At 44.3% G+C, this 18,355-nt stretch overlaps 1 protein-coding gene across 2 annotated transcripts; it reads right to left on the bottom strand.

Moving 5' to 3' along the window:
* Positions 1–1,740: 1,740 nt before the first annotated feature.
* On the bottom strand, positions 1,741–8,482 carry S100B (S100 calcium binding protein B). 2 transcript variants are annotated; one of them, XM_066259124.1, is made up of 3 exons: positions 8,346–8,482; positions 5,843–5,981; positions 1,741–3,617 (listed from the first exon to the last, which is right to left on the bottom strand). In XM_066259124.1, the coding sequence occupies exons 2-3, from the start codon at positions 5,978–5,980 to the stop codon at positions 3,477–3,479; spliced, it is 279 nt and encodes a 92-aa protein (XP_066115221.1). In that variant the 5' UTR covers position 5,981; positions 8,346–8,482; the 3' UTR covers positions 1,741–3,476. The 2 variants fall into 2 exon arrangements, with proteins under 2 accessions (XP_066115221.1, XP_066115220.1); XM_066259123.1 differs by having other exon boundaries at positions 8,352–8,462.
* Positions 8,483–18,355: the final 9,873 nt, after the last annotated feature.

The raw sequence follows: 18,355 nt of genomic DNA, 5'->3' as shown, positions 1-18,355 counted from the left end.
GTGCTGATGAACAGCGTCTCTCAAGACACTTCCCCTGATGTGGAAGACACACACAACAAGCAGCTGCCCTAGGCAGGCTCCCTGCGGGCTAGTACACTCCAGTTCTTTTCTGAGGTTTGGAAGCAGGGTGGACACCTGGGGACTGAGTCAGCTAGGAATTCTTTAATCAAGGGGTGGGACAAGGGAGGTAACAGGAGGGACCTACTCCTGGCTAAAGCAGTGGAGCCGCTAGTGATGAATGGAAGTGTAGAAACTTGTTCTGAGAGCAAGCTGGACAAGTACCTACATCTCACATAGCACCGCCCACAGCCAACCCACCACCCACCTCCCTCTCATTGCACACCCATCTGTGCACATGGCTGTGCTCGCCCTTGGCCTGAGTCAGACAACCACCGCCCACCCTCTGGGCCTCCCATGCCTGCTCCCCTTCCTGTGTTCCCCACCCCACCGCGTCCCACCATTACTTAGGCTGGACACAGACCGTAATGTGCAGGGCCCAGCACGCAATGAAAACGCTAGGCCCCTTGTCCAAAAGTTGCCCAAAATTTCAAACCAGCAGAGTGCTGACTTGAGCGTGGGCCCGCGGTCTCCTCAGGCTCACCTGTGTGAAGCGGCGGATGGTGCTCCGGACGTCCACTCACACTAGGGTCCTCCTAAACATCTCCCAGATTAGCCCACGTCTCTCCACCTCTGCCCTCCATTTCTCCAAAGATCACCCGCTGCTGCCGCTTCGGCTCCCACCTCTCCTGCTGGAAAGCCCTTGGCCTTGGGGATAAGGCCAAGTTCCTCTGGCCCCTACCCTCAGCGCCCCCAGCCCTGGGGCACCCCACTCTCTGCTGTGTCCTTCAGCCCTCCGCTGGCTGCGTTCTGTGCACACCGTAGCGGGCATCTCCCCAGCAACAGGCGCGAAGGCTTCCTATCGCAGGGTTTGCATTTCCCCTGGGGCGTTGGTGCCGCTGCGCCCGTTCGGCCGGGTCTGTCCACGGCGGGGCCTGCAGGGCACATCAGCCCTACGCCGCCGCCGTGTTGTGGTCTCCCGGGAGGGACACCTCGAGCAGTCCAGCCACTTGGGCAACACCCCAGGAACTTCTGAAACGACAGCCACCACCTAGCCTTCCGCATTGTGTCTGTGACCAGGACCACGGGTTCAGCACGGACCTCTGACCACGCATCAGAGTAGAGACCACGCCTTAGACGCCCACCAGGAGACCAAGGGGGGGGGGGCGCAGCCCCGGGGCCGGGCCAAGCCAGCGGCCCAGCGGCAGACGGAGACCTTAACTCACCGTGAGCCCTAATACGCCCCAGCCCATCCCTTCCGGTCTCGGATCCTGGCACATTGGCTGTCCGGACCAATTGCAGTTCCCCTCCATGACGATTGGTCCAAGGGATCCCACGTGATGCCAACTGGGCAGGAAGTTTCTGGCAGAAGCGGGCGAAGGTGGTCCCACCCGGTGCTGTCCCATCCCGCCCCACCCATCCCGTCCGCCCACCCACGGCCCGCCCAAATTCAGGTGTTACCCCATCACCCCTCACCTCCTCACCCGCCCTGGCCTTAGCGCAGTGCCGCATCTGCAAAAGTGAGAAAAGCCAGGGCCCCTCCACTTTACTCTTACCAGTTTTGCAGGTAAACTGGTCAAAAAAAAATTAGGGGATATTTTATAGCTTCATATTCATTTTGAAATATCCCCTGATTTTTGTGAGCAGTATATTTCGCTTTTATTTCATGTTTAACGGTTACAAACACTTGACACAGTGCTCTTTTATTTAATGCAAATACAAGCGACCAGCTATTTTATAAAGGCTGTGCCCTTAAATAAAACAAAATAGGAAAAGAGGTGGGTAAAATTAATTTGACTTTTCCTAGAAATGATGTTTAATATTTGTAACTTGATTTACTTGAATTTGTGGATGCAAAAGCATAAAATTCTGCTTTCTAAGTACACTGACTTGACCAACAGTGCAAAGAAGTCAGGAATGACATTCACCAACCGACCAGACACGTCAGTAGTAATCCATCATCTCACAGACAGGAGAGGAGAGGAGGCTGAAGAGGTGAAATTACTTGTAGTACACTTGTCTCCAGAGGGGCTGATCTGAAACTTCTGTCCCAAACCCTATCATCCTCCTGCAGAACGCATGTCCACAGAGCCAGTGAAGTGTGAGCCCACCAGGAGAATTCCACTGAATATAGAATTTTGATTTTCAGTTAAAGTTTCAGTACTCGTTGGTTTATGAAACACATTTTTCCATTGAGAACAGTTAGCATTAAATGAGTATCTACTCAGTAATCAAAGCTCACCATAGGAAAAGGAATCTAAATGAGACCATGCTCTTAAGGCAGCGATTTTCAATCTGTGTGACACAAGAATTTTTTTTCTTTCCCTGAAGTTGGAAACAGGAGGCAGTCAGACAGACTCCCGCATGCGCCCAAACGGGATCCACCGGGCATGCCTACCAGGGGGTGATGCTCTGCCCATCTGAGGCGTTGCTCTGTTGCAACCAGGGCCATTCTAGTGCCTGAGGCAGAGGCCACAGAGCCATCCTCAGCTCTCGGGCCAACTTTGCTCCAATGGAGCCTTGGCTGCGGGAGGGGAAGAGAGGAAGGAAGGGGGGGTGGAAAAGCAGATGAGCGCTTCTCCTGTGTGCCCTGGCTGGGAATCGAACCCGGGACTCCATGCCAGGCCGACGCTCTACCACTGAGCCAAATGGCCAGGGCCGACACAAGAATTCTTAAAACATGCAATACCTGACTATTTGGTAAGAGACACTGACCTCTTTTCCCTTAGATTGTCAAATAAAACAATGACTACAGCCAATACAACAGTAGCTGTCTGGTGTGAAGGAATCAAAACTATATCTATTTTTTGTCAGATGGGCAAAAGATATATTTTTTGGTGTCTACAGAATGTTACTAATTAGTATATGAGTGCCGTGCGATGAAAAAAGATTAAAAATCACTGCTCTAAGGGCTAGTGGGCCAGCGTTGTCACACCATCTAATTACTTTAAGTCCCATTTGCACTGATGATGAACAAATTTAAGAAACAACAGCCTTTTCAAAAGGTACACAGAGCTTTGTAGTTTCAAATATAGTGTAGATTTAAGGAAACCACAAATGTCCAGTGTCTGTCTTGGTAGTCAGTTTTGTTGTTCTGGCTTGGGATTCTGTACAGCCATGGCAGTCAGTATAGCACAGGCTTTGTAACTGAGAATTGACTATTCTACATATTACCAGGAGGCCCTGGGACCAATCAGCTAGCACTTAAGCCTAATGCAGCAGAAGTAATGATGGGGGCCATTAAAAAACAGCCTTTGGAAAGAGGTTTTCAATTTTTCATTCATAAAGCAAATCAAGCCTCCTACTTGCTACAACACAGCGGGAAAACTCAGCTCCTACTAGCCTGCAAGCTCTTGCTCTTTGCTTCCTTGTGTGACCTTCATCTCTGTTACAGGAACAGCTTGGCTGCTTTCTCTAGTTCATGCGTGTTCAAAGAACTCGTGGCAGGCTGTGGTAACCATGGCAACAAATGCCATAAATTCCTGGAAGTCACATTCGCCATCTCCATCGTTGTCCAGTGTTTCCATGACTTTGTCCACAATCTCCTGCTCTTTGATTTCCTAAGAGAGATCAGTCACCCAGCTTGCTTTTAAATGAAAATTAGGGCCATCAAAACATGATTAAAAGATGACTGGTTTTAAAAATCTGTATCAGAAACAACCTAAGATATAAAATGCAAAATTCCAGAAAGATTTCTCCTATGACCAGGGGACTGTTGGGGGGGGGGCTCTTCGCATTCCGACCTTACTTTAGATCCAGTGGGACTTCAGCTACTTGTAAAGACTGAATGGAACAACCAAGGTCTGAAAACCTGCAGGTTATCACTATTCTTGAACAAAACACCCGAAAGAGAAGAATAGCATCTCGATCAGAAGGAGCATATTATAGGCAAATGTCTTACAAGAAAAATAAAAAGAACTTTTGGCCTTCCTAAAATTTTCAGTTTGTGTGTGGAAGTTCCTACAGTGATGGCTTCCATAGATTTTTTATCTTTTGAAAGCGTGTTTTTGTTGTAGTTGGAGTAACTCTTGGGAGCATGCCCTAAATTTGTTAACTCCGTGTGTTCTCTTTGCCACTTGACTGGCTTTCTAGGTGTCATGGAACTTTCCCTGACACTTCTACCCAACACAGAGGCCAAGTGAAGAGTGTTTCAAAGTCTCTGAGGAACAAACACAGGGTAGGGTTATAAACATGGTGGAAAGAATGTGGCCTTGAGCCCTGAAGAAGAGCATCAGTGCAGTCAGTTTTGTTGGGATTCTGTACAGCCATGGCAGCCAGTATAGCACAGGCTTTGTGACTGAGAATTGTCTATTCTACATATTACCGGGAGGCCCTGGGACCAATCAGCTAGCACTTAAGCCTAATGCAGCAGAAGTAATGATGGGGGCCATTAAAAAACAGCCTTTGGAAAGAGGTTTTCAATTTTTCAGAATAACCAATCCCCAGTGCAGCAGAGCTTGGCTTGAAGAAGTCAGGTGTAAGGTTCAGTGTCTGCCTTCAATGTAAAACCTGTAAAAGACTGCCTGACCTGTGGTGGCGCAGTAGATAAAGCGTTGACATGGAACGCTGAGGTTGCCGGTTCAAAACCCGGGGCTTGCCTGGTCAAGGCACATATGGGAGTTGATGCTTCCTGCTCCCCCATCCCCCACATTCTCTCCTCTCTCTCTTCCCTCTCTAAAATGAATAAATAAAGTCTAAAAAACAAAAACAAACAAACAAAAACCTATAAAAGACTGAGCCTCCAGTGGGGTTGGACGGGACCTATACATTTGGCTAAAAGATGGATGAATGGCAGCAGTGTATTAGGGATTTCAAGTGCATTATAGGTTTGCTTCCAAACCAAATTTACCTTGAGAAAACCAGGCCAACAAATGTTCACAATACCTTGGTACACTTACTTTGAATTACTTATTGCTTATAAATTGTGGTTACTACTTGTTAAGCTTTTTCTGTATTTTAAAATCAACAACTAATAGAAGTTACTGGTTATTGAGCTCTCACTATATGTTAAGCACTTGACAAACATTGTGTCATTTCATCCTTACAACAGTCCTTTTTACAGAAGACACTGGGACTTTTTTTTTAATTTTTTTTTTTTTTTCTGAAGCTGGAAACGGGGAGAGACAGACAGACTCCCACATGAGCCCGACCGGGATCCACCCGGCACGCCCACCAGGGGCGAAGCTCTGCCCACCAGGGGGCGATGCTCTGCCCCTCCGGGGCGTTGCCCCGCTGCGACCAGAGCCACTCCAGCGCCTGGGGCAGAGGCCAAGGAGTCATCCCCAGCGCCCGAGCCATCTTTGCTCCAATGGAGCCTTAGCTGTGGGAGGGGAAGAGAGATAGAGAGGAAGGAGGGAGGGGGTGGAGAAGCAAATGGGCGCTTCTCCTATGTGCCCTGGCCGAGAATCGAACCCGGGTCCCCCTCACGCCAGGCCGACGCTCCACCGCTGAGCCAACCGGCCAGGGCCAGACACTGGGACTTTTTGATTGCTAAGTTAGAAGGTGGAATTAGTGGAATCATTATTTGGAATCTGTACTTTTGCCTTTGAGACAGCAGTTTTTCCTTCATGCTCCTACTGTACACAAAACAAATTAAGGCAGTGGGGCCCAGTTAAGCTAACCTGCATAATAAGGGTTCAATCATGCAAGCAAGTTTCAGAAGTAACCCAGGAGTCCTGAAACAGACCTGGAATCACCTTCATGGCCACTCATAAGAGAAAGTGCAGAGGTAGTTTAATAATGAAGAGGAAAATGCATAAACTTGATTTTAAAAAGCAAGACTCACCTCTAAAAAGTGGGGAAACTCATTGTTGATGAGCTCCTTGAGTTCAGATTTCTTCAGTTTGTGCTTGTCACCTTCCCTTCCAGAATATTGATGGAAAACATCAATGAGGCCCACCACGGCCTTTTCCAGCTCAGACATCCTACGGTCCACAGAGGAAAGATGCTTTCTCATGCTTTTTACCTTATTTTACATAGAACAGTTAACATGATACCTACACAGACCTTGACCCAGAGGAGGAGACTGGGCCAACCTTGGTGCATCTCCCATGTCAGGCTTAGAGCAGGGCATTCTGGGAACTCTCTCAGTTCTTACCGTTCTCCCATCTACCTTTTAAATCAACTCGCCCCCATTCTCCTCTTTTCTGTCCCTATCGGCCACCTTAGCAGTTCCCAGGCCCCTCTGGCTCCTGGTTGGGTTTGACCAATGGAAAATTTCAGCAAAATTATAGAGGCAGAACAGTGAGGGAGTTCTGGGATTGATCCCTGCCTCCTCCCTTGGACCACTCTCTGCCCTGGCAGCTCCCCTAGTCAGTGACAGTGCAGGTGAGTGGAGCAGTGGCTGCAAGCTCTTAGAATTAACCATAAAGAAGTAAAGTGACTAGAAGCTAAATGAGTGTACAAATATTGACAGTAATTTTATATTCTGTCAATAAACAATTGGAAAATGAAAGGACAATCTCAGTTATATAGCAGTACATACATGTTACTAAGAATAAGTTCAGTAAGAAAAGTGCAGGTTCTTTCAAAAGATTTTAAGGATCATAAAATTTAGGAATTTGCTTCCCTTTGAATTTAATATATCAATTTCATTCATTTTAATAAAAATCTTTACTGGAAAAATAAATATGGTAGAATTAACACACACATTTTTTTTAAAAAAGGTCAATGAAAGGTACTTTGACCTACCAGAAACAAAATTGTATTATCAGGTTATATAGTTAAGCTGGTTCCGCTACAGGAACAGACAAATACAGCAGAAGTCTCTGCCAGGTATTTATTTAGTACCCGTAGAGGTGCTGCCTCAAGTGAATGGGGGAAATGACACTTACTCACTAATAAGTGTTTCTCTGCAGTTGTCAAAGTCAGAAACTTTCTGCTTCCCTCAACAAGTACCTTATAGCATGACCTATAAACTGAAGAAATACCTGTTCAGTCTTGGGGACTAGGCACAATTTACAAAGGATAAGTTTTCAGTTGTCTCCCAAAGTTTCTCAGCCAGAAAAATTTACCAACTTATGACCTTGATTTCTTATCATTAAAGAATCTTAGCAATGTCATAGTTAAAAATAAATACAAGAATTATATATCTAATTGTTGAAAAATAAGGAATTTTGTCTTGGCCTGATCTTTGCTAAAGTCACATTATTAATTATCAGTATACTTTGTTTTGCTCTTAAGTTCCTAATAATCAGATATATCATATGTAGATAGAACAATTCAGATGGACTAAAATCTTTAACATGTCCTACTTTATTATCCTTTGCACTGTTTCTTTTAAAAGAAAAAACAAAAAATACTTTTACATTATCCCAATGCTTCTCAAAGTCCATGATGATTTGGGGAAGAGGAAAATAAATTTTGTTTGTGTGTGTATGGAGTATGACTAGCGGGATATTTTTAAACGGAAAACATAAAACATATACTTCACATGTTTTAAACTCCATAAAATGTGATTTCATTTATAATCATACTAATAGTTAATTTAAAAAATTTTTCTGTTAAATTCTTCCCTTTGACTAACAATTGATGGTTTAAAGCTTATCTTTTAAGAGAAATGAAAATCAAATATCCATGTTTCTTTTTCTCTATTCTGTGAATATTATTCCTGCATCAATTAGCCTTTTATTCCTGCATTAATCTTTTCATGTCAAAAAGAAGAGAACTTTTGGGTTTTAACTCTTTAAAAGGATACATCACACATGATGTGAGGGTCCCCTCTAAGGAAAGGGCCCTATCTATCTGAGAGACTATAAGACTGATGAAAGTTAGACCCACCATGAAAGTTAAACCCTCATTTCTTTGACCTGATTTATAATTCACTTGTAAAGACTGCTCCATTGTCGTGGAATTTCTGAGTGGCGTCCAGAGGACCCTGATATTTCCTGTGGAGGGAAACTGGAACACTGAGATGCAATCACATGCCCAGGGCCAGGAAAAGAGCAAGGAGAGAAAACATTTATCTGTAGGGTAAGGCTAAACTAGCATCAGGTTGGTTGCTTGTTATTCTCAGCCCTGCGGAAGCAAAAACCCTCTTCTTCAAAGACAGAAGAATCAATATTTGTAGTGCTGAGGAAATGTCAGCAATCACCTCTGAGCCCCACACCTGAGGTTTCTCTAATTAAACCTCCAGCTGTCTAAGGTTGAGGCAGTCATGTCCACAACGCAGTTGTAATATCCACACTTTTGAAATGCTGCAACTATCCTAAAGGGACTTTTCAAACTACCACCCAGTTCTCCAAACCCCCTCTGGGTCCCCCCTCCCCCCAAAAAAAGCAGGTTCCCACCCTCACGTTGTGATCTTGGTCGCTCTTCGTGGGTCACCGGCTGGCTGCAGTGTCTTGAGTGGTGGGAGTGGTGGGCAGAGGCAGCCTTTTATTCTTTCCTCTGGGTGTGGGCTGCTTGTGCAGTCCCACTGCAGGCCCGGGCAGCCAATGGGAGCGAGGGCAAGGTGGGGGTGGCTGGGGTGGCAAGGCCTGCACACAGGGCTGCATTGACCAAGATGCCACCCAGGGACTGCACTTGGGAAGGAAGAAAATGGCCTGTGGGGCAGGAAGTGGGGAGTCAGCTTTTTGTGCTATTTTTAATTTATACATGAATATTAATGTTCTTCTAAAAGCAAGGTTGGGGGTGGGGAGAGGAGAGAGACAGATTAATTGATTCAAACAAAGCAAACATTCAGCCAAGAACACAAGCGTCCAAGTGCAGGCTGGCCCATGCTGTTTTCCAGTGGAGAGGACTCTGAGCTCTCTCCTGTCTCCAGCTACCCCCATCTGGCCCCCACCAGCAGGGAGGATGCCCTGTGGACATTTGTACCCTGAGCTAAGCATGGCTGCCTTGAGAAGCCACTGAGCCCAGCATCTGCAGGGACTGAAATGTTGGGCAAAATAGATAATTGATGCAGTTAGGGGAAAATCCTTGTTTAATATGATTGTGGGCACTTACCAGGCATACCCCAAGACCTCCTCCTTCATCCTAGGGTGATCAGTCACAGACTTTCAGGGCTGGACGGTGCCATAGACATTTCCTGTCCAAGTACTTTGTTCTGCAAAGGTACAGGTGCTGTGCCTCCCTGGGAGTGAGGGGCCACAGCCAGCCACAGAGAAGCCAGCCCCCTCCCCAGCCTGTCTTCAACATTACCTACCTGAGATATTTCCAAGCAGAAACCCAAAAGGTAGGAATTTCTGTAGATAATTCTTCAAAATACACTGGCTTCAAAGTTATGAAAAGATGCCTGAACCAGAATCAGGGCCCTTCTGACTCAGGTTCACAGTGGCCACAGAAGGGTCCAATGCACAAATATGTCCATGGACACAGTTGTTTTTTTGTCATCTGTTTAACCAGGTCCTTCTTGTCTCTTCAACACCCAGAAGTATGGCCTGGAAATAGCATGGGGCTGTGAGCCTTGGGAACTGAGCTGTCCCAACCTGGCCCCACAGCCTGTTTCTTATAACCAGTTGAGTGTGGAAGGAAAACATGAGGCCGGATTACAGGTGGGTCTTCAGAGTATGCTGGGACCACCCTGAAGTGGACAGATGCTGCACGATGGCCTGACGACTCACGGTGACCCTGGAAACAGTGGTGAAGGGAAGGCCTTTCTGGAGCTGAACTTTGAGCAGCACATTGGGTTGTCCACTGTGTCTGGAGTGAGAAGTGGCCAGTCTGTAGATGTGTATTAATTCGGGGGGGGGAGTCCTAATATTTGGTCAGCAACTTGGAAGGAACAGGATTGGAAACCTGGCTCTGGAAGCGGCATGTAGGTGGAACTCGAATGAGCACAGTCTGAAGACACTTTTTCGCAGGGAATGCCCATCAACAGGCATACACTGCAAGAGAGGCTCTAATAATCAGGCGGGAAGTGATTTACCCTTGGTGTCAGAGATGGACTGTGCCCTCCACATGTCTTGTCTGTTCAGCCAGCTCTGAGTGACACCATGCCAGGGCTTGCCCAAGGTGTCCATGATAAAGTGACCAAGTGGCAGACATGGATACGTGTGTGTGCTCAGCATCATGGTTGTCCCCTCACCATAACTGATCTGCCTACTGCTGCTGCAGGGTGTCTGAGCTGCCAGCAGCCAAGACCAACCTTGAGTCTTGTAGTGACCAGCCTAGTGGACGGTTGATTACACTGGACCTCTTCCATCAGAGAAGGGGCAGAGATCTGTCTCATGGAAATAGATATATATCCTGGGTATGGATTTGACTTCCTTGTCTTTCCTGCTCCTGCCAGCATCAACATCCATGACCTCACAAATACCTTATCCACTGTAATGGCATTCTGAACAACAAAGCACATGATCAAGAAACATTTCAAGCAAAGGAAGTGCAGCAATGGGCTCATGCCCATGAAATTAAGTGATTTTATTACACATCTCATAACTCAGAAGTGGCTGACTCAGTTGAAAGGTAGAATAAATTCCTGAAGAGAGTCAGTTATGGTACCAGACAGCAACATCCTGAAAGGGGGGTGTGTTCCATATTACAGGATACAATATATACTTTGAATCAGGGATCAGTATGTGGTACTCTATACGCATGGCCAGAATGCTTCTCTCACTAGGACACCAAATAACCTACTCACAGAAATTTTGTTTCTTGTTCTGGCTACTTTGAGATAATTTGGAGATCTTAGTCTCTAGCAGGGAATGCTTCTACTAGGTGTCACAACAGTGGTCCCACTCAATTGAAGGCTGAGACTGCCACCTGGTCACTTTGGGCTCCTATGCCTCTGAACTAACAGGCAAAAAAAGGGGGGGGGTTAATGTACTGGCTTGAGTGGTTGATCCCAATTATAAGAGGGATGTTGGGTTACTGCAACACACTGTAGGCTATGGGGGACTATGGTGCCCAGGGGTTCCTGGTCAACCGTGGCATCTCTTAATACTTTCATGACCAGTGGTAAAGGTTAATGAAAAACAACAGCAACCAAAAAAGTAAAACTACAGTAAGACCAATAAAGACTCAGGTCCTTCAGAAATGAAAGTTTGAGTCACTACCCACTAAGGAGTCCAAGCAGATTCTTGCTGAGGTCAAAGGAGATATGGAATGGACAGTTGAGGAAGGAAGCCATCATGTTACCTACAACCTCGCTACCAGTTACATAAATGAGGACTGTAGTAGCTTTGTATATTTTTTTGCTTGTTATATGCATGTATTTTATTTGCTCACCATTTTTCTTCTCTCTTCCCCAATTTTTATTTTATAACCAAGTTGTTGGAGGTTAGCATTTCCGTTCACTTAGGTAACTGAATTTTAGTGGATCTATAACTGAATTTGTGGATTAAGTATAGCGATAGGTACCATCACTGTTAGGACTGTGCCTTTTGCTCATTTGGGGAAGAACCTCTTCACTTGTCACAAAGATAGCTGTATCTTTTTAGGGAGAGATATAGAATTATTTAGTTGTAAAGGAGTCCAAATGTGTGTAGACTATTACTGGTGGATACTGAGTAGCCACAGGGGGGACTGTGCCCACTACAGATTTATTGCCTCTCAGGTCCAGTTCTCTGCTTTAGCACCTGCACGGTTCTCCTGGACTAGACGCTCTAATCACGACTCCTTGCAGTGAGCATGATGTGAAGTTTTGTAGTGAGGGTGTTAGAAGGGGGAAAGGGTGTCCTTCCATGTTTTGCTGTGCCTTGCTCCTTCTTCACAGTCCTTCACAGCATCTGATGGTGCTCTGCTCCAGCTGCATATCCAGAAAGGGGAGTCCTTGGAGACCTTGCAGCCTGGCTGGAGCCTAGTGGCCATTTCACGCTGGTTCTCCTGACATGGACACAGCACACTCTAGAACTTACATTCACATCTGTTCCCCACTCTCTCTGCAGGCGCACCCACAGCTTGTGCCCTGGAGGTTGTCTGGAGGTTGTTTCTCATGACCTCTTTGTGTGGTTACCGCAAGGCCTAGGCTCGCACTGACCAAGGCCCCCCGGCCCCCTCTATGCACCCACCCTCAGCCTTGGCTCACCTGTGCTCTCTGGGGTTGTGCCAAGAACTGTGAGGGGCTGCACTTTTGCCCTGCTTGCAAGCTGACCAGTTGGCATGTTCTTGTTTCACAGATGCTGGCAGAAGACATGTGGTTTCTGGGTCAGAGTTCACTCACAAAAGAACCTATGACCAGAGTTCCATGTTCACGCTGGTTCCCTTAGTCCACAGCCGTTGAGACAGATGGGCCTGGATGAGGGCATGCATGTGCAGGGCATGTGTCCCAGGAGAGCATGCTGAGCTGCGGGGTCTCGCTGATTCCACACCCAGTGGTGATGGACCCACCCTTTGTCCTCCTTCCTCAAGGTTATTTCCTGCAACAGCCTTGAGTGGTAGCCTGGGCCTTGCAAGCGCAGCAAGGGCCTTGCATTCTTGACATGCCAGCAGTGATGTGCAGGACACTCAGGGCCATGGCGGTTTCCTGTCTCAGCAGGCACTCCTGCTGCCCCTGCCTGCAGACCAACTCTGCCCTGGGCAGACAGCGAACTTCTCCAACATGTTCTGAACCCCAGGCTCAGGGAGGGGTCCCACTTCTAAGTCTGTTTTTTTCTTTTTATTTAGAAAATTAAATTTAACAGGGTGTCAGAGATTAACAAGAGTACATAGATTTTGGGTAAACATCTCCACATCATTTGAACAGTCAATTATGTAGTATACCCATCACCCAAAGTCAAATCATTTTCTGTCACCTATAACCGTAACCACTGCACTCCTATCTATGTCCATGAGCCTCAATTTTGTGTCCCACTTATGTGTGGAATCATACAGTTTTTAGCTTTTTCAGATTTACTTATTTCACTCAGTATAATGTTATCAAAGTCCATCCATGTTGTCATAAATAATACTAAGTCATCATTTCTTATGACTGAGTAATATTCTATTGTATATATGTACCACATCTTCTTTATCCAATCCTCTATCAAAGGGTACTTTGGTTGTTTCCATGACTTGACCACTGTGCACAATGCTGTAATGAACATGGGGCTGCATGTTTCTTTATGTATCAATGTTTCTGAGTTTTGGGGGTATATAACCAGTAGAGGGTTTGCTGGGTCATATGGTAGTTCTATTAATTTTTTGAGGAACCACCATACTTTCTTCCATAATGGTTGTACTAATTTACATTCCCACCAGCAGGGAATGAGGGTTCCTCTTTCTCCACAGCCTCTCCAACACTTGTTATTACCTGTCTTGTTGATAATAGCTAATCTAACAGGTGTGAGGTGGTATCTCATTGTAGTTTTGACTTGAATTTCTCGAATAGCTAGTGAAGATGAGCATTTTTTTATATATCTGTTGGCCATTTGTATTTCTTCTTGGGAGAAGTGTCTGTTCATGTCCTCTCCCCATTTTTTAATTGGATTGTTTGCTTGTTTGTTACTGAACTTTGTGAGTTCTTTATTAATCCCTTATTGGAGCTGTTGTTTGCAAATATCATCTCCCATTTAGTTGGCTGTCTGTTTGTTTTGTTGTCAGTTTCTTTTGCTGTGCAGAAGCTTCTTAGTTTGATATAGTCCCATTTCTTTATTTTTGCTTTTATTTCCCTTGCCTTTGGGGCTGAATTCATAAATTGTTCTCTACAGCCAAGGTCCATGAATTTAGTACCTGTGTTTTCTTCTATGAATTTATTGTTTCAGATCTTATATTTAGGTCTTTGATCCATTTTGAACTAATTTTTGTGCAAGTAGTCAAGTTTCATTCTTTTGCATGTGGCTTTTCAATTTTCCCAGCATCATTTATTGAAGAGGCTTTCTTTTCTACATTGTGTGTTTTTGGCTCCTTTGTCGAAGATCATTTGATTATATATATGTGGTTTTATTTCTGGGCTCTCGATTCTGTTCCATTGGTCTATGTGTCTATTTTTCTGCCAATACTATGCTGTTTTGATTATCGTGTCCCTGTAGTATAATTTGATGTCAAGTATTATAATGCCTCCAGCTTCGTTCTTTTTTCTCAGGATCGCTTTGGCTATTCAGTGTTTTTTATGGTTCCAGACAAACCTGGTGACTTTTATGTTCCATTTCTTTAAAAGATGACATTGGAATTTTGATGGAGATTGCATTAAATTTGTATATTGCTTTGGGGAATATGGCCATTTTAACTATATTTATTCTTCCTATCCAAGAACATGAGATATTTTTCCATTTCATCGTGTCTTTTTTATTTCATTTAATAATGCTTTGTAGTTTTCAGTATATAGATTCTTTACATTCTTTGTTATGTTTATTCCTAGGTATTTTATATTTTTTGGTGCAACTGTAAAAAGGATTATTTTTTGGAGTTCATTTTCTGAAGTTTCATTATTGGCGTAGAAAAAAGCAATAGACTTCTATATATTAATTTTGTATCCTCTGATCTTACTGTATTGGTTTATTGTTTCTAATAGTCTTTCTGTGGAGTCTTTGAGGTTTTCTATATACAGGGTCACGTCATCTGCAAAAAGCGAAACGTTTACTTCTTCTTTTCCGATATGAAGGCCTTTTATTTCTTTCTCTTGTCTGACTGTTCTGGCTAGAACTTCTAGCAGTATGTTGATTAGGAGTGGAGAGAGTGGACAGCCTTGTCTTGTTCCTGATTTTAGTGGGAAAGCTTTCAGTTTTTCATAATTCAGTATGATATTAGCTAATGGTTTGTCATATACTGCCTTTATAATGTTGAGGTATTTTCCTTCTATACCAGTGGTCCCCAAACTTTTTTTGGGCCATGGACCGGTTTAATGTCAAAAAATTTTTTCACTAACTGGCCTTTAGGGTGGAATGGATAAATGCACAAAATAAAATTATGCAGCTGGCGTAAAAACTGTGGTATTTTTAAATATAATTGTCGAACTTACGATATTTATTGGGCTAAGTTAAAGGAGGAACGAGCATGTCCTCATTATTCAGGCTGTATTTAAATTTGTTATTCTGACAACGTTTCATGTCTGACATCAATTTGTAATATGATAGGTTCAGGCTCGCTACCAATCATGAACCTACGACAATAAAAATAAACATGAATCCACTGTGTACTCGTATGCAACTTTATTAGAAGCGTCCTCTTAATATCACACCAACAACATAACATGAGTAACATCCTCTCTGCCTCCAAACACTTTCCAGTCGCTATGGTAACATTTAAACATGCCTTAAAAATAAGATACAACACAAAAACAAATATATAGTGCATGAAAAATACAACTCACCATTGTTATGAATATTGTAAGTTAAGGGTTATTATAATGTTTATATAGAATGAGAAATAGTAGCCTATCTCTCAACAACCATAACGCTAAATCAGTGGGAGCCCTGAGCATGTTTCTCTGCAATGAGACGGTCCCATCTAGGGGTAAGGGGAGACAATGACACCCGAAGTGTGTTGCTTATGTCCAGTCTATTCTGTAATTTTGTTTTGGTTGCTGTCACTGCAGAAAATCCCACTTCACACAACTAGGATGTCGGAAATGGCAACAGGGTTTTTAGTGCTTTTGTGGCGATCTCGGGGTATTCTGCCATGACTTTAATCCAGAACACTGGCAGAGTTGTAGTCTTGAACTTATTTTTAAGGCCGCTGTCATTTGCGATTTCCAGTAGTTGATCCTCTTCTTGCATAGACACGCTGGTTTCATCTGGTTTGTTGACAAATGGATCGCGGATCCATTCCTTGGCAATTCGTGGGTATTTTGTGGTTGGGAAGTAGCGTTCCAACTCTTTTAAAAGCAAATACAGGTGATCGTGCACCAGCTGGGACAATGAAGGCTTGGGCTCAGTCTCTTCCAAAATTCCCGCGAATGTTTGAAACATGTCAATTATACCCCTGTTCACGCGTTGTCCCCAAAAATCCAGTTTGGCTTTAAATGCAGCTACTTTATCTGCCAACTTGAAGACAATTGTCATTTCCCCCTGAAGTGACCAATTGAGTTCATTGAGGAGGTTAAATATGTCGCACAAGTAAGCGAGTTTTGCGACCCATTCCTTGTCACTGAAATGTGCTGCTAGCGGTGACTTTTTTCCTGAGAGAAATCTCTGCAGCGGCTCTCATAATTCAAACACTCTGGCCAGGGACCTCCCTCGAGATAAACCATTTTTTTTAAAGAACTTTTTTTTTAGATTTTATTTATTCATTATAGAGAGGGGGGGAGAGAGAGAGAGAGAGAGAAGGAGGGAGGAGCAGGAAGCATCAACTCCCATATGTGCCTTGACCAGGCAAGCCCAGAGTTTTGAACCGGCAACCTCAGCATTTCCAGGTTGACTCTTTATCCACTGCGCCACCACAGGTCAGGCACCATCTTATTTCTGTGTATAAGAGAAGGTGTTTGTGCTCCACGTTCATTTCCTCACAAAGCTGCTCGAACAGGCGCGAATGAAGGGCGTGTGCTTTGATGTGGTTAATAACTTTAACAACATCATTCAATACGCTGTTAAGTTCCGGTGGTATATTTCGGCTAGCCAGCATTTCCCTGTGAATGACACAATGCGCAGACTCTCATTCAGATGCAGCCTCCTTAATCTGAGTGGTTAAACCAGACATCCTTCCGGTCATGGCAGCAGCTCCATCTGTACATATGCCGACACAAAAAGACCATTTCAGTTTTCCTGATATATAGTCATCCAGCGATTTAAATAGTTCTGCAACTGTGGTTTTGGTTGGCAATGATAGTGCACATAACATATCCTCATGCAAATTCTCTTGATAAAGATAACGCACGTAAACAAGTAGCATTGCCTTGTTGTTAATATCTGTAGATTTGTCAACCTGGAGAGTGTACCATGGTCATTTATTAATCTTTTCCAACAATTGTGATTCAATGTCCTCTGCTATTTCCTCAATGTGCTGTGTGACAGTGGTAGCCGAAAGAGGCATCTGTGCTATCTTTTTAACCGCAGCCTCTCCTAGAAGTTCACGATAAATGTCTTTAATGGCTGGAAGGATCAATTCTTCACCAATGGTGAATGGCTTCTTAGCCTTAGCAATACGATTAGCCACCAAGTATGATGCTCTCAGTGCACTCGCATTTATTGATGTAGTGGCCACCAGCAATTGTTTCTATTCTTCTTGTTCATGCTTTTTTCTTTCAAAATACTCAGAAGGCTTGTCTATTAAAGTAGGGTGCTTGGTCTCCAAGTGGCGAAGCAGTTTTGAAGGCTTCATTGCCTCATTGCTTAGCCGGTCACCACATATTATGCAGAGCGGCCTTGGTGCGTGAGAATCACCAGTTGCGATAAATCCATACTTCAAGTAGGATTCCTGGTATTGTCTGTTAAATGAAGCCTTCTTTTTCTTCGAGGTCGTAGGTTCTTCTTCTGTCTCCTCATTGGCGCAAAAAACTTTCGATAGAATTTTGTTTTTCTGTCATTTTGCTAGTTTATGGGTTTAATTTTAGTGGCAACATGTCACGTGACTGAGACAAGTGTCAAGAGTGAGTCTTAGACGAATGTAACAGAGGGAATCTGGTTATTTTTTAAAAATAAAACATCGTTCAGACTTAAATATAAATAAAATGGAAATAATGTAAGTTATTTATTCTTTCTCTGTGGACCAGTACCAAATGGCCCACGGACCGGTACCGGTTGGTGGCCCGGGGGTTGGGGACCATGGTTTTATACCATTTTATTGAGTGTTTTAAACATAAAGGGCTGTTGTATCTTATCAAATGCCTTTTCTGCACCTATTGATAGGATCATATGGTTTTTGTTGTTTGTTTTGTTGAGTCTGTTTTTCTTTGGTTATTCTCCCCCATAGTCTGCCCTTTAGATTTCTCTGTGTAGTTACTGTCCTGTCACAGTTTCATAATTCTTTATGTTAAACTTGCCCTGTTTAAGTTACTATGTGGTTTTGTCATTTTTTTTTTCAGAGACAGAGAGAGAGAGAGAGTCAGAGAGAGGGATAGATAGGGACAGACAGACAGGAACAGAGAGAGATGAGAAGCATCAATCATCAGTTTTTCGTTGCAACACTCCAGTTGTTCATTGATTGCTCTTTCACATGTGCCCCGACCATGGGCCCTCAGCAGATCGAGGAACCCCTTGTTCAAGCCGATGACCTTGGGTCCAAGCTGGTGAGCTTTTGCTTAAACCAGATGAGCCCGTGCTCAAGCCGGCGACCTCAGGGTCTCGAACCTGGGTCCTCCGCATCCCAGTCTGACGCTCTATCCACTGTGCCACAGTTTGGTCAGGCGGTTTTGTCTCTTGATTAAACCCAGACTGAAACATTAGGGAACAAGAAGGGTTTACTAATTTTTACTACTCTTTTTTTTTGTATTTTTCTGAAGCTGGAAACTGGGAGGCAGTCAGACTGCCGCATGCGCCCGACCAGGATCCACCCAGCATGCCCA

Source organism: Saccopteryx bilineata, chromosome 2 (genome assembly GCF_036850765.1).
Source record: "Saccopteryx bilineata isolate mSacBil1 chromosome 2, mSacBil1_pri_phased_curated, whole genome shotgun sequence".
Lineage (NCBI taxonomy): Eukaryota > Metazoa > Chordata > Mammalia > Chiroptera > Emballonuridae > Saccopteryx > Saccopteryx bilineata.
The sequence above is the reverse complement of the archived record's forward strand: the minus strand, read 5'-3'. Positions and strand labels throughout refer to the sequence as shown.

Bases quoted from the DNA above. Each gene is read 5' to 3' on its own strand.
- S100B (XM_066259124.1), bottom strand. From the start codon at position 5,980: ATGTCTGAGCTGGAAAAGGCCGTGGTGGGCCTCATTGATGTTTTCCAT. The intron at 3,618-5,842 runs GTGAGTCTTGCT...GATCTCTCTTAG, and splicing joins AGTTTCCCCACTTTTTAGAG to GAAATCAAAGAGCAGGAGAT.